We start from the raw sequence: 22,517 nt of genomic DNA, 5'->3' as shown, positions 1-22,517 counted from the left end.
CCTAATTGATGACTTTGATGTTGAGGCCTTTTGCCAGCTTATGAATTCGGATCGAATGGATGAGTAGCAGTCTGGCTGAGAGCACGGAAACAAGGGCACAAGATCCTTGTATTAGAACGTCATCTCCTCTCGAGGCTTTCTTTTAAAAATTCATCCCAGAACTCACACAGTGAACAAAGAACCTTTCTGTGAGGTGGCAGATGAAACCCTGTGTAGTCTTACACCTTCACCAATTTCAAATACAGCTGCCACCAACACTGACATCCCTCATTCACCGCACTGGAGGCTGCGTACAATACAAAACCACAAAAGGTTACTTACATCCTCCAGGTGCGTATCTTTATAAATTCATGGTTTGAGAACTCCCTATTAGCTCAGCTGGCAAATATTTGACCTGGTAATGAACTGCAGAGTTGAAAAGACCCTGGTCCCAACTGTTTGGAGGATGGCATTAGGGATTTCCCTCGCACTGGATAAAAAAATCAGCACTGGTTGGGTGTGTGTGTGTGTAGGACGGTATTCAACTAAAGCTTCCAATCTTCAGGGACCTCCTAATGGAAACTTGTCAGATTGGGTACCCCATACAATAAAACTCACAACCAAATGCTGCCAAACTCTGTACATCCAAAATGTCAGCTCATGCCCATAAAAGTGAAGCCCAACAACAGAAAGGGTTATATTAATGAATCCCAGAAAACCCAGCCTCTCCCCAATGGCACAACACTAACAACCAATACAATCACAGCTGCACCCTCAGTAACAGCGCAGTGTTAGCGATTTCACCTCTAACTCAAAAGATCATGGGCTCAAACCATCTAGGCTTTACTGAAGGAGTGCTGCACCGTCAGAGGTGCTTGCCGTTCAGAGATGCTACACCAAGACCCTCTGTGGCCCCTCAGATGGAGGAGAAAGATCTCAGTGCACTTTATGGAAGATGTTTCTCCATCAACAGACATCTCAAAAACAAATGATCCACTCACTGCCTTGATGCTGCCTGTGGGATCTTGCGGTGTGTAAATCTGCTGCCCTGTTTCCAACAGTGACTATACTTTGCCCATAAGGGGCTGTTTAGCACAGGGCTAAATCACTGGCTTTGAAAGCAGACCAAGGCAGGCCAGCAGCACAGTTCGATTCCCGTAACAGCCTCCCCGAACAGGCGCCGGAATGTGGCGACTAGGGGTTTTTCACAGTAACTTCATTTGAAGCCTACTTGTGACAATAAGCGATTTTCATTTTCATTTAAAACTATTTGCTGAAAGCACTATGGGATTTTTCAAAAGGCCTGTATTACAAAGCACTTTTCATGACTTGAGGGCATACCAAAGTACATGAAAGCCAATTAAATACTTTTGAAGGGTAGTCATTGTTTTAATAGACGAAACAAAGCAGCTAATTTGTGAACAGCAAGCTCGCTCAAACCCTATCACAATCAGTTGAAGCGAATATTAGTTGAGGGACAAATATCAGAAAGGTACTGGAAAAAAAAACCTTTCTGCCATAGGATATTTTACATTTACCCGAGAGGACAGATGTCGTCTTGGTTTAATGTCTCATCCAAGCACAGTGCCTGCCAACAGTGCAGCACTCCCTCAGTACTGTGCTGGAGTGTCATTTAATTTCAATGTTCACGTCTGTGAAGTGAGACTTGAACCCACAACTTTCCGGCTCAGCGGCATGAGTGATACCACTAACCCACAGCTGACATTTGAAATATAGAAACACAAGCTCTCCCTTTACCATTTTTGATCTATTTGAAGGTAAAAGGTGACCCATACAGTGGAGTCTTCATTGTTTGAACCATTTTTTTGCGAATCATTCAATATTCTGAACACTCTAATCTTGGCTATTTTATTCAGTGAATATGTAGTTTCTGCTTCAGTGAACTGCCCTTGTCTCTAGTATGACTAAAGATTCAACAGTGCTCGTTAATATGGTTCCAAGTGCAACTTTTAAGAGAAGGGCTTTACAAAATCATGAAATCAGACTGAAACCATCCCCGAAGTGGAATTAGCAAGTCTGCGGTAACACCGCAGACACAGACTGTACTATCTGCACACTGCTAGCAGACAAACCCAACTCTCTCCCTTCCTCACGTATGAATGCAACTGTTAAGGCCTATGTTATAATGGCCAGACTGGCACTAGATCAGCTTTGAAGATGATGTGATGGAAAATGTACTCATTTATTGCTGGCTATGAAATGCTGCACGAAAAGATCAAAGTCAAGATGCAAGGTGGGATAAGAACTACATTTTTGTAGGCCCGTGATAAAATAATGCCTTTTACTATTATTTTTATTGGCCATGCTTTATCCTTTGAACTTATTTTTGGCTGGTAATTAATTGGGCAAAAATCCAAACCTAAGGGCTGTACCCAAAAGGAAAGAAAATACTGTCCTGATGTTTCGGCAGCAATATTCTAAAATAAATTGAAGTTGATAAGGGACTATATTGGTAATCTCTAAAGCGATGGCAATGTGTGGCAGGCTTAGCACTTGGGAGAAGGCCTCAGGTCAATGATGGGCCAGTTCATCTTTCTTCATTTTATCACTGACCACAGGCCCGAAGGAGGAACCCTACATCTCTGTGCAGTTCAAGTCTTTAAGTGAAAGATTCACTTAGAGAAAAATATCAGTTTTCCATGGGAGCTTTGGAAATGCGGTCAAATGAGGTGTGCTTCAATTTGTGAGAGATGAACATTGTGGCCAGGACTTAAACTGGGAAAAGACATTTCATCAAAAACCTGGGATAGCTTGTGTTTGGAGATAGACTTACCAATAATGCAAAGAGGCGGCGGCTCTGCTGTTTGCTCTGAGAAAGTGTTGCATTATCTGCCCAAAAATATTGATGCCGGCGTTGGACTGGGGTGAGAACAGTAAAAAGTCTTACAACACCAGGTTAAAGTCCAACAGGTTTGTTTCAAACACTAGCTTTTGGAGCACTGCTCCTTCCTCAGGTTAATGAAGAGGTAGGTTCCAGAAACATATAGAGACACAGTCAAAGTTGCAAGACAATGCTTTGAATGCGAGCATTTGCAGGTAATTAAATCTTTACAGATCCAGAGATAGGGGTAACCCCAGGTTAAAGAGGTGTGAATTGTCTCAAGCCAGGGCAGTTGGTGAGGGATGAATGTAATGAGACATGAATCCAAGGTCCCGGTTGAGGCCAGACTCATGTGTGCGGAACTTGGCTATAACTTTCTGCTCGGCGATTTTGCGTTGTCGCGCGTCCTGAAGGCCACCTTGGAGAACGCTTATCAGAGGCTGAATTCCCTTGACTGCTGAAGTGTTCCCTGACTGGAAGGGAACATTCCTGCCTGGCAATTGTCACGCGATGTCCGTTCATCCGTTGTCGCAGCGTCTGCATAGTCTCACCAATGTACCACGCTTCGGGTCATCCTTTCCTGCAGCTTATGAGGTAGACAACGTTGGCCAAGTCGCATGAGTATGTACCGTGTACTTGATGGGTGGTGTTCTCATGTGTAATGGTGGTGTCCATGTCGATGATCTGGCACGTCTTGCAGAGATTGCCATGGCAGGGATGTGTGGTGTTGTGGTCGCTGTTCTGAAGGCTGGGTAGTTTGCTGCAAACAATAGTTTGTTTGAGGTTGCGCGGTTGTTTGAAGGCAAGTAGTGGGGGTCTGGGGATGACCTTGGCAAGATGTTCATCTTCATCATTGACGTGTTGAAGGCTGCAAAGAAGATGTCATAGTTTCTCCGCTCCGGGGAAGTACTGGACGACGAAGGGTACTCTGTCGGTTGTGCCCCGTGTTTGTCTTCAGAGGAGGTCGGTGCGGTTTTTTGCTGTGGCGCGTTGGAACTGTCAATCGATGAGTCTAGCGCCATATCCTGTTCATACGAGAACATCTTTCAGCGTCTGTAGATGTTGGTTATGCTCCTCCTCGTCTGAGCAGATCCTGTGTATACGGAGGGCTTGTCCATATGGGATTGCTTCTTTAATGTGTTTAGGGTGTTCACCGGCAGGACAGGCCCAGCAGAGATGGCGGCGGTACAGTGGAATACAGTTGGGAGGGAGTTGCCCTGGGAGTCCTCAAAATCAACTCTGGACCCCATGAAGTCTCATGTCTTCAGGTTAAACATGGGCAAGGAATCCTTCTGCTGATTACCACGCAACGGCCACCATCAGCTGATGAATCCATGTTGAACACCACTTGAAGGAAGCACTGAGCATTGCAAAGACTGAGAATGTACTCTGGGTCGGGGATTTCAATGTCTATTACTAAAAGTGGCTGAGTGGCATTGCTATTGATCGAACTGGCCGTGTCCCAAAGGATATAGCTGTCAGACTGGGTCAACGACAGGTGGTGAGGGAACCAGCAAGAGGGAAAAACATTTGAGACCTCAACTTCATCAACACACCTGCCGTAGAATCATCTGTCCATGACAGTATCGGTAGGAGTGACCACCACAGACTTGTGGAGACAAAGTCCCGCCTTCACATTGAGAATACCCTGCATTGTGTTGTGTGGCACTACCACCGTGTGAAATGGGATAGATTCAGAACAGATCTAGCAACTCAAGACTGGGCATGAATGATGCACTGTGGGCCATCAGCAGCAGCAGAATTGTACTCAGCCACAATTTGTCACCTCATGGCCCAGCATATTTGAAAGCAGACCAAGGCAGGCCAGCAGCATGGTTCAATTCCCGTACCAGCCTCCCCGAACAGGCGCCGGAATGTGACGACTAGGGGCTTTTCACAGTAACTTCATTTGAAGCCTACTTGTGACAATAAGCGATTTTCATTTTTTCATTTCATATCCCCCACTCTACCATTACCACCAAGCCAGGGAACGATATCCAGGTGCAATGAAGAGTGCAGGAAGGGATGCCGAGATCAACACCGGCCTACTGAAAAATGAGGGCCGGGATCTCCGAGCTGAAATCTCGCTTGGCACGGGGGTATTGAAAGAGGCCCCGCGGCGATTCTCCACGGTCGACCGGCTGAGTTCCCGTTGGCGTGATTCACGTATTGTTCCACCCGGCTGGAGCTCGGCGTCGCGGTTGTGGTGGCCGTCCTGTGGGAGGGGGCTGGGGAATCTTTCTCCGGGGGGGGGGGCTTCCATGACGGCCAGGCTTGATCCGCTGCGTCGCGCGGGGCCGCCGCGCGCATGCACAGACCCGCGGCTGGAAGTGTAGTGCCACGGATCGGCAGCTGGAGCAACGCGGAACACTCCGCTGCCGTGCTGGCCCCTGTGGGAATTGCTGGGCCAAGAGGTCCGTTGACGCAGGCGTGAAACACTCTGGTGTTTACGCCGGCGTCAACACTTAGCCACCGTTTCAAAGAATCCCGCCCGAGGTGTCAACCTGGTGAAGTCACAACACAGGTCTACTTGCATGTTAAACAAAATAAGGAGCAAGTAATAGACAGAGCTAAGCGATCCCATAACCAGCAGATCAGATCTAAGCTCTGCAGTCCTGCCTCATCCAGTCATGGTGAACAATTAAGCAATTCACTGGAGGAGGAGGTTCCACAAATATCCCCATTCTCAATGATGGAGGAGCCCAGCACAGTGCAAAAGACAAGGATGAAACATCTCGCAACAATCTTCAGCCAGAAGTGCCAAGTGGATGATCCATCTCGGTCTCCACAGGTCCACAGCATCACAGGTGTCAGTCTTCAACCAATTCGATTCACCCCATGTGATAACAAGAAACGGTTGAAGGCACTGGATACTGCAATGGCTGTGGACCTGACAATATTCCAGCAACAGTCCTGAAGATTTGTGCTCCAGAACTTGCCGTACACCTAGCCAAACTGTGTCAATATAGCCACAACACTGGTATCTACCCGGCAGTGTGGAAAATTGCCGAGGTATGTCCTGCAAACAAGAAACAGGACAAATCTGAACCGGCCAATTACTGCCCTATCAGTCGTCATTCAATCATCAGTAAAGTGATGGAAGAACATAAGAACTAGGAGCAGGAGTAGGCAATCTGGCCCCTTGAGCCTGCTCCGCCATTCAATGAGATCAGAGCTGATCTTTTGTGGACTCAGCTCCACTTTCCGGCCCGAACACCATAACCCTTAATCCCTTTATTCTTCAAAAAACTCTCTATCTTTACCTTAATAACATTTAATGAAGGAGCCTCAACTGCTTCACTGGGCAAGGAATTCCATAGATTCACAACCCTTTGAGTGAAGAAGTTTCTCCTAAACTCAGTCCTAGATCTACTTCCCCTTATGTTGAGGCTATGCCCCCTAGTTCTGCCTTCACCCGCCAGTGGAAACAACCTGCCCGCATCTATCCTATCTATTCCCTTCATAATTCTATATGTTTCTATCAGATCCCCCTCATCTTTCTAAATTCCAACGAGTACAGTCCCAGTCTACTCAACCTCTCCTCGTAATCCAACCCCTTCAGCTCTGGGATTAACCTAGTGAATCTCCTCTGCACACCCTCCAGCGCCAGTATGTCCTTTCTCAGGTAAGGAGACCAAAACTGAACACAATACTCCAGGTGTGGCCTCACTAACACCTTATAAAATTGCAGCATAACCTCCCTAGTCTTAAACTCCATCCCTCTAGCAATGAAGGACAAAATTCCATTTGCCTTCTTAATCACCTGTTGCACCTGTAAACCAACTTTTTGCGACTCATGCACTAGCACATCCAGGTCTCTCTGCACAGCAGCATGTTTTAATATTTTATCATTCAAATAATAATCCCTTTTGCTGTTATTCCTACCAAAATGGATAACCTCACATTTGTCAACATTGTATTCCATCTGCCAGACCCTAACCCATTCACTTAACCTATCCAAATCCCGCTGCAGACTTCCGGTATCCTCTGCACTTTTTGTTTTACCACTCACCTTAGTGTCGTCTGCAAACTTGGACACATTGCCCTTGGTCCCCAACTCCAAATCGTCTATGTAAATTATGAACAATTGTGGGCCCAACACTGATCCCTGAGGGACACCACTAGCTACTGATTGCCAACCAGAGAAACACCCATTAATCCCCACTCTTTGCTTTTTATTAATTAACCAATCCTCTATCCATGCTACCACTTTCCTCTTAATGCCATGCATCCTTATCTTATGCAGCAACCTTTTGCGTGGCACCCTGTCAAAAGCTTTCTAGAAATCCAGACATACCACATCCATTGGCTCCCCGTTATCTACCGCATTGGTAATGTCCTCAAAACATTCCACTAAATTAGTTAGGTACGACATGCCCTTTATGAACCCATGCTGCGTCTGCCCAATGGGACAATTTCCATCCAGATGCCTCGCTATTTCTTCCTTGATAATAGATTCCAGCATCTTCCCTACTACCGAAGTTAAGCTAACTGGCCTATAATTACCCGCTTTCTGCCTGCCTCCGTTTTTAAACAGTGGTGTCACGTTTGCTAATTTCCAATCCGCCGGGACCACCTAGTGAATTTTGGTAAATTATCACTAGTGCATTTGCAATTTCCCTAGCCATCTCTTTTAGCACTCCGGGATGCATTCCATCAGGGCCAGGAGACTTATCTACCTTTAGCCCCATTAGCTTGCCCATCACTATCTCCTTAGTGATAACAATACTCTCAAGGTCCTCACCTGTCATAGCCTCATTTCCATCAGTCACTGGCATGTTATGTGTCTTCCAAAAAATCTGTTCAGTTCCTCAGCCATTTCTTTATCTCACATTATTAAATCTCCCTTCTCATCCTCTAAAGGACCAATATTTATCTTAGCCACTCTTTTTTGTTTTATATATTTGTAGAAACTTTTACTATCTGTTTTTATATTCGGAGCAAGTTTACTCATAATCGATCTTACTCTTCTTTATAGCTGTTTTAGTAGCTTTCTGTTGCCCCCTAAAGATTTCCCAGTCCTCTAGTCTCTCACTAATCTTTGCCACTTTGTATGCTCATCAACAGTGCTATCAAGCGACACTTACTCAGCAATAACTTTTTTTTCCTTTTTTAAAAATAAATTTAGAGCACCCAATTATTTTTTTTCCAATTAAGGGGCAATTTAGCTTGGGCAATCCACCTAACCTGCATATCTTTGGGTTGTGGGGGTGAAACCCACGCAGACATGGGGAGAATGTGCAAACTCCACACGGACAGTGGCCCAGGGCCGGTATTCGAACCCGGGTCCTCAGCGCCGCAGTTCCAGTGCTAAGCACTGCGCCACATGCTGCCCCTACTCAGCAATTTCTTGCTCACTGATCATAGAATCTCTACAGCGCAGGAAGCCATTCGGCCCATCAGGTCTGTACTGACCTGTCCAAATAGCACTCTACCTAGGCCCACGCCCCCACCCTAACACCACATCCTTTGGACACTTGGGGGGCAATTTAGCATCGCTAATCAACCTAACCTGCACATCTTTGACTGTGGGTGGAAACCCATGCAGATACTGGGAGAACTTACAAACTCCACACAGGTAGTCACCCAAGTTTGGAATCGAACCTGGGTCCCTGGTGCTGTGAGAACGCAGTGCTAACCACTGTGCGCCCCGATGCTCACCTTACATTCTGCCAAGGTCATTCAGCTCCTGACCCTTGGTTCAAACGTGGACAAAAGAGCTGAACTCCAGAGGGAAGAGGAGGTGAGAATGACTGCCCTTGACATCTAGACAGCATTTGATAAGTGTATGGCAGCAAGGAACCTTAGCAAAACTGGAGTAATTGGAAATCAGGGGGGAAATCACCACTGGTTTGGTGCCATGCCTGGCATAAAGGAAGATAGCTGTGGTTATTGGAGGTCAGTCATCTGAGTTCCAGGACATCACTGCAGGGGTTCCTCACGATAGTGTCCTAGGCCCAACCATCTTCAGCTGCTTCATCAATGATCTTCCTTCCAACTTTAGGTCAGAAGTGGGGATGTTCGCTGATGACTGCAGAATGTTCAGCACCATTCGCGACTTCTCAGATAATAAAGCAGTCCACGCCAAATGCAGCAAGATCTGGACAATATCCAGGTTTGGGCTGACAAGTGACAAGTTAAATTCGCGCCACACAAGTGCCAGGCAATGACCATCTCCAATCAGAGAGAATCAAACCATCGCCCCATGACATTCAATGGCATTACCATCACTGAATCCCCCACAATCAACATCTGGGGGTTACAATTGACCAGAAAGTGAACTGGACCAGCCATATAAGTACTGTGGCTACAAGTGGTCAGAGGCTAGGAATCCTGCGGAGAGTAACTCACCTCCTGCCCCCCCAAAGCCTGTCCACAAGTCACAAGTGAGGAGTGTGATGGAATAATCCCCACTTCCCTGGGCGAGTGCAGCGGCAAAAACACTGAAGACGTTTTGACACCAGGACAAAGCAGTCCGCTTGTTTGGCACCCCTTCCACGAACAGTGGCAGCCGTGTGCACCATTTACAAGATGTATTGCAGGAACTCACCCAAGGCTCCTTAGGCAGCACTTTCAAAACCCATGACCTCTAGGAGGACAAGAGCAGCAGATGCATGGGAATACCACCATCTGGAGGTTCCCCTCTAATTCAATCACTATTCTGACGTGGAAATATATTGCTGGTCCTTCACTGTCGCTGGGTCAAAATCCTGGAACTCCCTCCCTAATAATCGTGGGTGTACCTACACCACATGGACTGCAGCGTTACACTAAGGCAGTTCACCATCACCTTCTCAACGGCAATTAGGGATGGGCAAATGCTGGCCTAGCCAGTGAAGCCCAAATCCAGTTAAACAGAATTTTTTAAATTTTTTTAAATCCATTAAGGCATCTGTGATCCTGGCCTTTATTAAGAAGGCAAATAGGATACTGGCCTTTATTCACTGAGGCATAGAATACAAGAGCAGGGAGGTTATGCTAGAGCTGTATAAAACACTAATTAGGCTACTGTGTGAAGTTCTGATCGCCACACTACAGGAAGGATATGACTGCACTAAAAAGGGTGCAGAGGAGATGCGCTGTGGTGTTGCACAGGCTGGAGCGTTTCAGCCAAGAAGAGGGGCTGGTTAGGCTGGGTTTGCTTTCCTTGGAGTAGAGAAGGTTGAAGGGGGACCCGATTGAGGTGTACAAAATTATGAAGGACATAGACAGGAAGAAACTTTTCCCCGAGTAGAGAGGTCAATATCCAGGGGGCATAGATTTAAGGTAAGGGGCAGGAGATTTAGAGGGGCCTGGAGGAGAAACCTTTTCACCCAGAGGATGGTGGGAATGTGGAACTCACTGACTGAGAGGGTGGTAGAGGGGGGAACACTCGCATCATTTTAAGAAACATTTAGATGAGCACTTGAAACACCATCGCGTAAGGTTACAGGCCAAGTGCTGGAAAATGAGATTAGAATTGGTAGGGGCTTTATGGCCGGCACAGACACGATGGGCCTCTTTCTGTGCTGTAAAATTCTGACTATAACTATTCTCAGTTGCCTGCTCATCCTGTAGAGACAGAGAAAGAGTTTCCTGTTGCAGGCAAATGTCCTAAAGACCATTTTATATCTCAAGCCTCTACCTCAGATCTTGAGCTGAGCCTTATCGAACAGTGAAGAGAGAATGGTGAAGAAAGTAGCAGTAATGTTGTTTTTTGTGCAAGGCAATTCTACTAACAAACCTTACATTTGAGATTCCACAAGCAACTGCTGTTATTCAATCTTTTTCTTTGCGTCAGGCAAACTCCAGAAACATGTAAAACTGCTGGTAGGGTGAAATGTTGACAAAAGCGAAGGAAGATCAATTCACTGGCACCTACAATTCTAGAGTCTGAATCATTGACACAAACAAGTGACTCCATGAAAGTAAGATTGTGATTTGTTGTACGAGACTGCCCCCACTCAGTAAATTGCCTGAGTGAATTGAATTGAAGCAATGTTGTCAACTTGAACTTTTCTTCTTTAAAGAGTATGCTTAAGAATCTGATCATTAAACCTTTGAGGCAGGGTTTGTTTCAGGTGCCCAGGTCCTAAACTCTGGGATTGCCTCCGTAAACCTTTCACCTCTCCACTCCCCTTAAAGACGTAAATTATAAAAACAAATCTATCTTAATATCTCCTCATGCGACTCAGTTTTTTCTTTGACGACCCTCCTGTGAAGTGCCTAAGGGAAGTTTACAATGTCATAGGTGCTATACAAATGCAAGTTATATCACTGCTAAAGGTAGACGGCTGACCTAAGATATGAGAGAGAATCGGTGTCAATGATTAGTCTCTTCAAGACCAATACAACACTGGTCTGACTCACTGGTCTGTGAAATGTGGTGACTTTGTAATGACGTCCGAGCTGAGTGAGGATCCAGTCTCTTCCCAATAGGCATGGGCTGAAAGGCCGAGTTGAAAGTGATATATTACCACATTGTACTTGGAGGAACATTAAAGGCCATGGTTAGTTCACATGTTCATTTGGTGCAGTGTTTGAAGCCTGAGAATGTTTTAATCTTTCATTTCACCCATGAAATGACACAAACAAATGACACAAAAGTGGACAAACCTTCAATGAAAACGCAGTAGAAATGTTACCAAAAGTTGCTTTAATGTCAGAATGCTTCCATTATCTATTGCAAGGTTGGGAAGGCTCAAGCTGACATCAGAGAAACTTACAAGATCAAAGGGAACAGTCACCCATGGAAGAACATCTTGTCCTTTTCAATTCCTCTTTTCTCCTACCTTTCCCTTGGTTTACAAAATGTTGCATCAGCTTTGCCTATTCCCAGTGTGCAGGATGTTAAGAATGAATAAACATAATGTTTTCATACAAAGGGACAATATGTTCTTGTATGGTCCTATGCCTATTGTGCACTGTTTCCGATGGAGCGTCCACAGTGTGAGTGATGATTTTGAATATGCACTATAAAGGCAACTCCAAATGCACAAAACACTTCCAGTAAAGATAGAAAACATATTCCACAATGGAGTGTTCACCACACATATTAATAACCTCAGGCTACAGACATGTAACCGCATCTGCCTTCTATGATAAAGAGTAACTCAACCATACATCATTCATCAAATAGAATCACGATAGTGGCCCATCCATCTGGTTCAGAGGCGTGTTTAAGACAATGTTGAGCTTCAAACCAGGTAAAGAAAGGCACTGATTTCTGACCAATCATCTGGGGCTCACTTTAGTTAAGGAACCAACTTAGTTGAAGAACAACTATTTATAATTAGAGAAACCAAAATGTAAGGCCTTTTAGATGTTCCCTTTTAGATGTTCTCAAGTTCCAGCACAATTCAGGAGTGGCAGAGTAAAAGGTTAAACCAGCTAGGTTATCATATGGGAGCAATTTTAATCAGGTTACAGCAATGAAAATGAATTCAACGGCAAAGAATGAAGAATTTGTTCTTAGCCAAAAACTGTCAAGAATTATATTCTGAGTTGCATTTGATTTCCTTTGACAACTGAAAGAGAAGCGGGGATGCAGGCAGTAATGCTGAGTGGGGACTTAAAACTGTAGCTTCACTTTCTATGAAAATGACTATGACTACAACCAAGGCCCATATCGGTTTCTGTTGGAATGCAATGTACTGGTGTACAGAATTCCCGCCCATATCCTTGACAAGGCAAAAAGCAACTGGCCAAAGAAAAAGACCATACATAAGTTACCATATCACATACTAGGTGAGACAAGGTGGTTTGCGGATAGTGTCAAGGTCGGTACAAAGCTGGTTAGCAGACAGGAAGCAAAAAGTTGGAAAAAATGGGTCTTTTTCCAATTGGCAGGTTACTAGTGGGGTACCACAGGGATCTGTGCTAGGACCCCAACTATTCACATTATTTATTAATGATTTGGATGAGGGAACTAAATTATCTCCAAATTTGCAGATGGTACAAAGTTGGGTGGGAGGGTGAACTGTGAGGAGAATGCAGAGATACTTCAGTGGGATTTGGACAGGCTGAGTAAGTGGGCATATGCATAGGATATGCCGTATAATGTGAATAAATGTCTGGTTATTGAGAAAGATGGATATTCAGCGAGACCTTGGTGTCCCAGATGGAAACAGGCCCTTCGGCCCAGCTTGTCCATGCCGCCCAGTTTCTATCACTAAGCTAGTCCCACTTGCCCGCATTTGGCCCATATCCGTCTATACCCATCCTGCCCATGTAACTGTCCAACTGTTTTTTTTTTTTTTTTAAAAAGGAAAAAATTGTACACGCCTCTACCACTGTCTCTGGCAGCCCGTTCCAGATGCTCACCACCTTCTGTGGGAAAAGATTACCCCTCTGGGCTCTTTTGTAGCTCGCCCCTCTCACCTCAAACCTATGCTCTCTAGTTCTAGACTCCTCTACCTTTGGGAAAAGATGTTGACTATCTACCTTATCTATGCTCATCATTATTTTATAGACCTCAGGCATCAGTCGCTGAAAGCGCGCAGGTACAGCAGGCAGTAAAGAAGGCAAATGGTATGCTGGCCTTCATAGAGAGAGGATTTGAGTATAGGAATAGGGATGTTTTACTGCAATTGTATAGGACATTGGTGAGGCCACACCTGGAATATTGTGTGCAGTTTTGGTATCTTTATCTGAGGAAGGATGTTCTTGCTATGGAGGGAGTGCAACAAAGGTTAACCAATCCTGGGATGGCAGGACTATCATAAGAGGAGAGACTAAGTCGGTTAGGATTATAGAGGCGATCTCATAGAAATTTACAAAATTCTAACAGGATAAGATAGGGTAGATTCAGAAAGAATGTTCCCAATGGTGGGGGAGTCCAGAACCATGGGGCATCATGAGGATAAGGGGTAAACCTTGTGGGACCGAGGTTAGGAGGAATTTCTTCACACAGGGAGTGGTGAACCTGTGGAATTCACAACCACAAAAAGAAGTTGAGGCCAAAGCGTTGGGTAATTTCAAGAATTAGCTATAGCTCTTGGGGCTAAAGGAATCAAGGGATATTTGGGGGGGGGGGGGGGTGTAAGAGGCAGGATCAGGGTATTGAACTTGATGATCAGCCATGATCATAATCAACAGCGGAGGAGGCTCGAAAGGCCAAATAGCCTCCTCCTTCTTCTATTTTCTATGTATGTTTCTATACATGTGCAGCTATAGATGGGTGGAAACTAACAAAGCCTCCAGTTCAGCTTGCTCCACTGAAATAAAGAACGTTCGTTTAGTAAATGCACTGTGGAACAGGCATGCAGAGCAGATTTCATTGTGTGGAATTAGGTGCCCAAGTGGGAAGGAACGCCGCAGCCCATGTGGTGTAGGCACATCTACTGTGCTATTCGGGAGGGAGTTCCAGGATGTTGCCCCAGCTACAGTGAAGGAATGTTGATATATTTTCAAGTCAGGGTTGTGACTGACTTTGAGGAAAAGCGTCAGGTGGTGGGGTTCCCAGATATCTGCTGCTCTTGTCCTCCTAGATGGTAGCGGTCATGGGTTTGGAAGGTGCTGTCTAGGGGACCTTGGTGAGTTCAGCTTGTAGATGGTACACAAGGCTGCCACTGTTTGTCGGTGGTGGGAGGGATTGAGCGTTTGTAGAAGGGGTAGCAATCAAGTGGGCTGCTTTGTCCCGGAAGATGTCGAGCTTCTAGAGTGTTGTTGGAACTGCTCTCATCCAGGCAAGCACTGTTGATAACTCCTTCCATCACTTTGCTGATGATGGAGAGTAGGCAGATAATTGGCTGGGTTGGATTTGTCCTCTTTCTTGTATACAAGGCACACCTGGGAAATTTCCACATTGCCGGGTAGATGCCAGTGTTGTAGCTGTACTGGACCAGCTTGACTGGGGGTGCGGCAAATTCTGAAGCACAAGTCTTCAGTACTATTGCCGGAATATTGTCAGAGCCTGTAGCCTTGCAGTATCCAGTGCCTTCAGCCATTTCTTGATATTCCATGGAGTGAATCGTATTGGCTGAAGACTGATATCTGTGATGCTGGGGACCTCCGAAGGAGACCGAGATGGATCACCACTCGGCATATCTGGCGGATAATTGTTGCGAATGCCTCAGCCTTTTCTTTTGCACATATGTGCTGGGTCCTCCATCATTGAGGATGGGGATATTTGTGGAGCCATCCAGTGAGTCACGGCCTGATGTGACAGGACTGCAGAGCTTAGATCTGGTGTGTTTCTTGTGGAATCGCTTTGCTCTGTCTATTACTTGCTGCTTATGCTGTTTGACACACAAGTAGTCCTGCATTGTAGGTTCACCAGGTTGACACCTTACTTTTTGATATGCCTGGTTTTGCTCCTGGCATGCTCTCCTGCACTCTTCATTGAACTAGTGTTGATCCCCTGGCTTGGTGTTAATGTTAGAGTGGGGGATATGCCAGACAATGAGGTTGCAGATTGTGGTTGAATGCAATTCTGCTGCTGCTGATGGCCCACAGTGCCTCATGGATGCCCAGTCTTGAGTTGCTACATCTGTTTGAAGTCTATCCCAATTAGCACGGTGGTAGTGCCACTGGAGGGTATCCTCATTGTGAAGGCAGGACTTGATGTCTCCCCAAGGACTGTGTGGTGGTCACTTCTACTGATACTGTCATGGACAGATGAATCTGCAGCAGGCAGGTTGGTGAGGATGAGCTCAAGTATGTTTTCCCTCGTTGTTTCTCTCACCACCTGCTGCAGTCCCAGTCTAGCAGCGATGTCCTTTTGGACCCGGCCAGCTTGGTCTGTGGTGGTACCACCCAGATGGACATTGAAGTCCCCCAATCAGAGCATATTCTGTGCCCTTGCCACCCTCAAGTGCATCCTCCAAGTGGTGTTCAACATGGAGGAGTACTGATTCATCAGCTGATGGTGGCCGGTGCGAGGGTAATCAGCAGGAAGCTTTCTTGCCCATGTTTAACCTGAAGACCTGAGACTTCACGGGGTCCAGAGTCAATGTTGAGGACTCTCAGGGCAACTCCCTCTCAACTGTATACCGCTGTGCCACCACCTCTGCTGGGTCTGTCCTTCCAGTGAGACAGAACATGGAATGGTGATAGTGGTGTCTGGGATACTGTCGGTAAGGTATAATTCTGTGAGTATGACTATGTCAGGCTGTTACTTGACTAGTCTGTAAAATCGTTCTCGCAACTTTGGAACAAGCCCGCAGGGTGACTATCTGAGCGGAGTCTGCATGTCCTCCCCGTGTTTGCGTGCGTTTCCTCAGGGTGCTCCGGTTTCCTCCCACAGTCCAAAGATGTGCAGGTTAAGTGAATACGCCATGATAAAAAATTGCCCTTAGTGTCCAAAAGGTTAAGTGGGGTTTATGGGCTACGGGGATAGGGTGGAGGTCTGGGCTTAAGTAGGGTGCTCATTCCATGGGCCGATGCAGACTCAATGGGCCGAATGGCCTCCTACTGCACTGTAAATTCTATGATTCTATGTTCGTAAGGAGGACTTTACAGGGTTTGCTGTTGTTGTTTCTGGTGCCTGGGTCGATGCCAGGTGGTCCGTCTGGTTTCATTCCTTTTTGGTGTTTTCGAAATGTTTGAATTGTAGCCACCCGAGTTGGCCACTTCCCGACTTAAAATGGAGAACCGCAAAGGCTGAAGGGAAATTCAGCCAACACAGGCAAAGACTAGCAAATACAGAAATCATGTGTATTGAAACCTGTAAGGAACCAGACAGCACTGAAACCAGCAGCCATCTACATAGTAATGTGCGATTCCCAGGCACAATGGCAACAGTTAAGGTAAATAAAGCCAAGCCAGACTCCTCGGCGCCAGCAGGGAGCCAAGACAAAGGAAGGCCAACGGACATTTAGGTCCCTGATCGCTTTGTGATCAGGGAACCGCTCCAGCATTGGAGAAATCGATCCAAGTGATCGGAAAGTAGTCCAATCACTTGGAACCAGATACGGGGTCCGCCCCGAAGGACGGGAAGCCCCTGGGGACTACAAAGTAAAGCCCCCAAGTTCAAGTCGTCCTTCTTTAGCAGGGTCACTCAGCAACTTTAATCAACCCGTAAGAGTGACCGGTCTTGTTGCCGCCAACCAACTCTCCAGTCAACGCTCTTTACGAGATAGGCGCTCCTAGCTACCAGTCCATACCAGCTTTGAATCCTAAAGACTCAGGACCTGAACAAAAGGCCATTTGTTCCCCTGACCTGGTGGGCCAGTCCGAAGCTAAGTATAGGCCTTTTAGTGATAGAAATAGCCTAGAAAGTAGAGTTTATGCATGAGTAGTGATTTACTGTGCATAATAAATATGTTTTGATTTGAATCTTACTAATTGGTGATTGATCATTCCTTGAACTTGAACCTCGTGGCGGTATCATAAAGATACCTGGCGACTCTAGAGCAACGGTTAAACAGAGCAAATTACAATTTAAGAGCCAACCGAAAGTTAGCAACAGAATACGATGCTAGACCATTTCAGAGGGCATTTAAAAGTCAACTACATTGCTGTGGGACTGGAGTCACATGTCGGTCAGACCGGGTAAGGACGGCAGATTTCCTTCCCTCAAGGACGTTAGTGAACCAGTTGGGTTTTTACGACAATCAACAATGGTTCCATAGTCATTAACTTTCATCGACTTTTAATTCCAGATATTTTATGGAGTTTAACTTCCACCACCTGCCATGGTGAGATTCGAACCCGGGTCCCCAGATCATTACTTTGGGTCTCTGGATGACTAGTCTAGCGACAATACCACAACGCCACCGCCTCCCCTCTACTGATGTCAATCCAGCTCCCTCACATTGTCACTCAGTAGCCCCTCTCCCCCCAGTGCCGCGTTACTGACTATATCTCGTCAATCCAAGCTCTCTTTCAGTCACTCAGTGCACCTCTCCCAGTATCCTGTGTGACTGCTTACTAATGTCTCAATAAGGTTCAGTAATTCTTATCCAGAATACTGGAGATACTTTTTCTTTGTGTTAATCCTAAAGAAGGTGCTCTTCTATCTTAAGCATATTTATTACCTTTGTTTATTTCTTTAGATAGTCTTCAAACTGGTATTTTACTCCTGCAGTGTACATCAAACAGGACCACTCAACATTATCGCAGCAGTATTGGCAGGAAGTGAATAGGAGGTTGGACCAGTCTTAGCATAGCAAACGTGAATGCTGCAGAACTAGGGCGCACACACCCCTTGAGAAACAACTATCTCATGGCATCCCTCGCACAAACATTGCCCAATTCCAAAGCAAAACTGGTACAGGCTACTTGGGATACGGGTGGGTTCACAACCAAGAGAGGAAGCAGAGCGAGAGATCTGGCTGGTTAAAAAGTGAAATGAGAATTACCTGCTCCAAGTAGTAGCCTTGCATCCCGTTATCTGGAGATATATGTGTAAGTCCTTGATGGAGAACGGGTTTCGTTCTGGTTACTTGATGGCACATTCAGGAAATCCCAGATCAGAATGGTATCATCATGGGAACTACTGATGATCTGAAACTCATCAAACTGTAATCGAAATACCCGGCCAGAGTGCTCCTGTAATCAAAACAGTGGGTCAAAGACATGGCAATATGCACAAATAATTACTATTGGAAACAAAAGGGGTTTCCTCCATACACTACTCAGAGATATTCTGATAAAATATGACTATCCTCTACTTGACATTCAATTGACATCTTGTAATAATAATCATCTTTATTATTGTCACAAGTAGGCTTACATTAATATTACAATGAAGTTACTGTGAAAATCCCCTGGTCGCCACACTCCGACACCTGCTCGGGTACACGGAGGGCGAATTCAGAATGTCCAAATTACCGAACAGCTCGTCTTTCGGGACTTGTGGGAGGAAACCGGAGCACCCGGAGGAAACCCACGCAGACAGGGAGAATGTGCAGACTCCGCACAGACAGTGACCCAGGTCGGGAATGGAACCTGGGACCCTGGTGCTGTGAAGCAGCAGTGCTAACCAATGTGCTACCGTGCCGAACCCAAGTTTTCTCCCGTGCCGAACCCAAATCTTCTACCGTGCCATACCCAAGTGATCCAAGTCTTTCAGGACATTTTAACAGCGAGAATATAACACTGAGAATTCATGTTGCCAATATCCCCTGCCAACCAGAGAAATGCAGACTCCTAAAGGTTGAATTTTACTGCACAGAGGAGGGCCTTGCAGACTATTGTATCTGTGTCTATCCAATGAAACCGCGCCCCTGCTCTTTCCCTGTAGTATTGAAAATGTTTATTTTCAAGTACATATCCAATGACCTATTAAAGTCACTATTTGATACACTGCCAAGCAATGCACAACTCTCATCTCGCCTCTGGTTCTCTGGCTAATTACCTTTAATCCCTTTCCTCTGGTCACCAACTCTCCTGTCGGCAAAACAACCTTTTTCACATTTTTCAGAACCCCATACAAACAAACTTTCATGGATCATGGATCACAAGAAATACCCAATGGAGGGGAGTAAAATGTGGACTACTGCCATACCCTCCTATTCAGTCCCCACGAGAGACAATTGCTACACTGTCAATCATCAGTTACAGGTTTCTGCCTGGTGCAGCTCCCCTGATGACTTAACGTGCGTCCGATGTTCCCCTTTGGTCCAATGTGCATCCAATACTTTGATGGGTGCGCTGTTTAAACACAGGAATAGGTGTACTGACACACAGTTGGACAAAGAAGGAGTGTTGTGTGAAGCCTCTCTCTGCTCATGGACGTTTGGATACAGAATGGTGAGGTGCAGCCACAGCAACTCTTGCATTAGAATAAACAAGAGCTTCGACAGCTCTGGTAGTGCTCTTCTTAACGAGTGATGGTTTCTCCAAATCTTTCCAATGCTGGATAGGCTCTGGCATGAAGCAAGCCATCATCTTCCAGCCAGGGATCATAATTTATTTGGTCTGTTCCAAACCCTGGAGCAAGTGTTAGTCTTTAACCTGTCAATGTGGCTATAATGCCCTGCTAAACAGCAATCACCACTTTCAACAACTCTCTTGGTTTTGCAAAGAAAAACACAGTTGCTGCAACGCTAAACTGCATCCATACATTTTGTGTTTAAAATGTTTTATTTTAACGGGGTGGGGAGAATGCCGGTGTAGACATTCATTTTTTTGTTGCTGGATTTTGAGATTTGAATTGAGCGCAGACTAAAGGAATGCAAACTGCTTCTCCCAGTTTTGAGAGAGGGCCTTGTATGATAAGAGCAAGGCCAACTCACATATTAAATGAACAATTTTGCTCAGAGGTAACACGACAGTTGGAGATATAATAGAATCATAGAATTTACAGTGCAGAAGGAGGCCATTCAGCCCATCGAGTTTGCATCGGCCCTCAGGAAAGAGCACCCCACTTAAGCCCACAACTCCACCCTATCCCTGTAACCCAGCAACCCCACCTAACCTTTTTGGACACTAAGGGCAATTTATCATGGCCAATCCACCTAATCTGCACATCTTTGGACTGTGGGAGGAAACCGGAGCACCCGGAGGAAACCCACGCACACACGGGGAGAATGTGCAGACTCCGCACAGACTGTGACCCAAGCCATGAATCGAACCTGGGACCCTGGAGCTGTGAAGCAACTGTGCTAACTACTGTGCCACCCAAATAATCACGCAAGTCAGTTTGGTGCGGTAGGCGTTCTATTCTAAGGCCAGGACTGGCGAGATATTAAAGAAAGATCTTTACACTGCATTTCATTGTATGGCACCCGACCCGGACTAACTGTGCAAGGCATGAACATGCATAGTTTGGCGTAACACGTTATTTGGTGTAGCTTTCTGAGCAATTCAATAGGTTATACAAACCAGAAGGATAAAATTAGAGCCAATCCTTACATCTAATATTTATTTATAGAGTTACACGTCGCAAGCATGCAACTCCTCACCCAACAACCAGAGCTTGTCTGTTCCTGTTTGTACTCTTTTGGGCAACTAAATAAACTAAATTAAACAAACAAAGAGACAATGAGGCAGAAGTGAATCTCCAGTTAATACCCCACTACCTGCAACAATTAAGTAACAAGATAGACCAGGAAAGTTCCAAATTCACTCCTAGTTTCTGTGGGACTGGGATTAGGACCAGATCGGACAAGGTTGGCAGAGCCTTTTCCCTAAATTATATTAGTTGGGTTTGTTTGGCAGCTTCACAGTCGCTTTCACTGCTTTTTATTTTTGCTGTTAAGACAGAATTAAAGTTCTCAAACTGCCTCTAAAATGATGGGGGCTAAAGTCTCACTCTTTGCATGATTACTCCAGGTCACTGGATTAATCTTAATCTAATATTTTACAAGTGTCACAAGTAGGCTTACATTCAAGATTAATTTATTGTCACATGTACCGAAATACAGTAAAAAGTATTTTTCTGCAGCCAAGGGAACGTACACAGTAGACAAAAAGAATAAAACATTAACACTGCAATGTAGTTACTGTGAAAATCCCCAGGATGGCACACTCCGGTACCTGTTCAGGTATGCTGAGGGAGTATTCAAAATGTCCAATTCACCTAACAGCATGTCTTTCGGGACTTGTGGGGGGAAACCGGAGCACCCAGAGGAAACCCACACAGACACAGGGAGAACTCGCAGACTCTGCACAAACAAGCCGGGACTCGAACCTGCGACCCTGGAGCTGTGAAGCAATAGTTCTAACCACACAATCCGAGTATCATAACCATTGCACTACCTTACCCAGGATCTAGACTGCATAATGCTGCAGTTCAAAGGGGTTTGTTCAACCATACATATATCGCAGCAGGCCATTCACAGCTCATCGTACCTGATCAGTGAAAAAGCTATCATCTGGTCCCACTCCGTCCCTCTTTCCCTGGGCTCTGCAAATTTTTCCTTTTAAAGTTTGTATTCAATTCCTTTTTGAAAGTTATTGAATTTGCTTCCATCACCCTTTTAGGCAGTGTAATCCCGAGCACAAGAACTCTTTACCAAAAAAAAAGTTCGATCACTCCACACATGCTATGAATTATTTTTCTCTCGGACTGACAGATGGGAGCAAGCCTCCTCTATAGGAGTATACGTACCACCAAAGTGCGTAGACATAAAGTACTTGCAGGGGCTCGTGGATCGAGCGCAGCTTGCAAGTCCCATACTTTGATTTTGCTGGAGGGAGAAGGAGACACAAAAATATATGTTATCATTTCGGCGTGGGAAAAACTTGAGCAATGAAGAGCCAAACTAGACCACAGTGCACCAAGGACAGCAGATTTTAATTCTGACAGCTACATAAACATAGCTATCCCTTCTACCTATTCATTTACATACATCACTGGATAAATTTCACAGATTAGCTGGACATGCTTAGATGTGACAGACACCCATCAATATATCAAGCACAATGTTACAAGCCAGATTAGCAGGATTTCTAGTTTTCCATTTAATTACACAAGAGAATTAGAGGGAAATTTTTTGGAATTTGGCATCTGGTCTATTTGCCTTTCCCAGCAGATTGCATGACCTGGGAAGGAATGGCAAACGTGCCTGACCATATTACAGTTTTCATTTGGATCTTCCTCTGTGCACTACATGTTGCCAATAGCAGATTTTGATATTCATCTTTAGGATTTACCCACCAATGAGAACGCAGTGCTCTCTGATCCCCAGGCCTGTGCATTTCAAGGTAAATAGAAGTGCAGGAGTAGGTAGCGGTTTGCCAATATAACACTAACTGCACTTCAAATGGATCTCATTGGTCACAGAGAGCTTGGGGATGCCCCATGTCATGCTGGACTATATTCCCTTGC

The 22,517-nt window shown here is 45.5% G+C and overlaps 1 protein-coding gene across 3 annotated transcripts in view; it reads right to left on the bottom strand.

Annotated features, from left to right (window-relative positions):
- Positions 1 to 22,517, bottom strand: part of LOC140426737 (F-box/WD repeat-containing protein 11) — a 199,468-nt gene that overhangs the window by 1,727 nt on the left and 175,224 nt on the right. For all 3 annotated transcript variants that reach the window (XM_072511862.1, XM_072511860.1, XM_072511861.1), the window contains 2 exons: positions 21,798 to 21,876; positions 18,103 to 18,292 (listed from right to left, as the gene is read on the bottom strand). In XM_072511862.1, coding sequence (XP_072367963.1) covers positions 18,131 to 18,292; positions 21,798 to 21,876 — 241 coding nt within the window. In that variant the 3' untranslated portion in view covers positions 18,103 to 18,130. The remainder of the gene's footprint in view (positions 1 to 18,102; positions 18,293 to 21,797; positions 21,877 to 22,517) is intronic.

This window comes from Scyliorhinus torazame, chromosome 7, assembly GCF_047496885.1.
Source record: "Scyliorhinus torazame isolate Kashiwa2021f chromosome 7, sScyTor2.1, whole genome shotgun sequence".
Taxonomy (NCBI): Eukaryota; Metazoa; Chordata; class Chondrichthyes; order Carcharhiniformes; family Scyliorhinidae; genus Scyliorhinus; species Scyliorhinus torazame.
The sequence above is the reverse complement of the archived record's forward strand: the minus strand, read 5'-3'. Positions and strand labels throughout refer to the sequence as shown.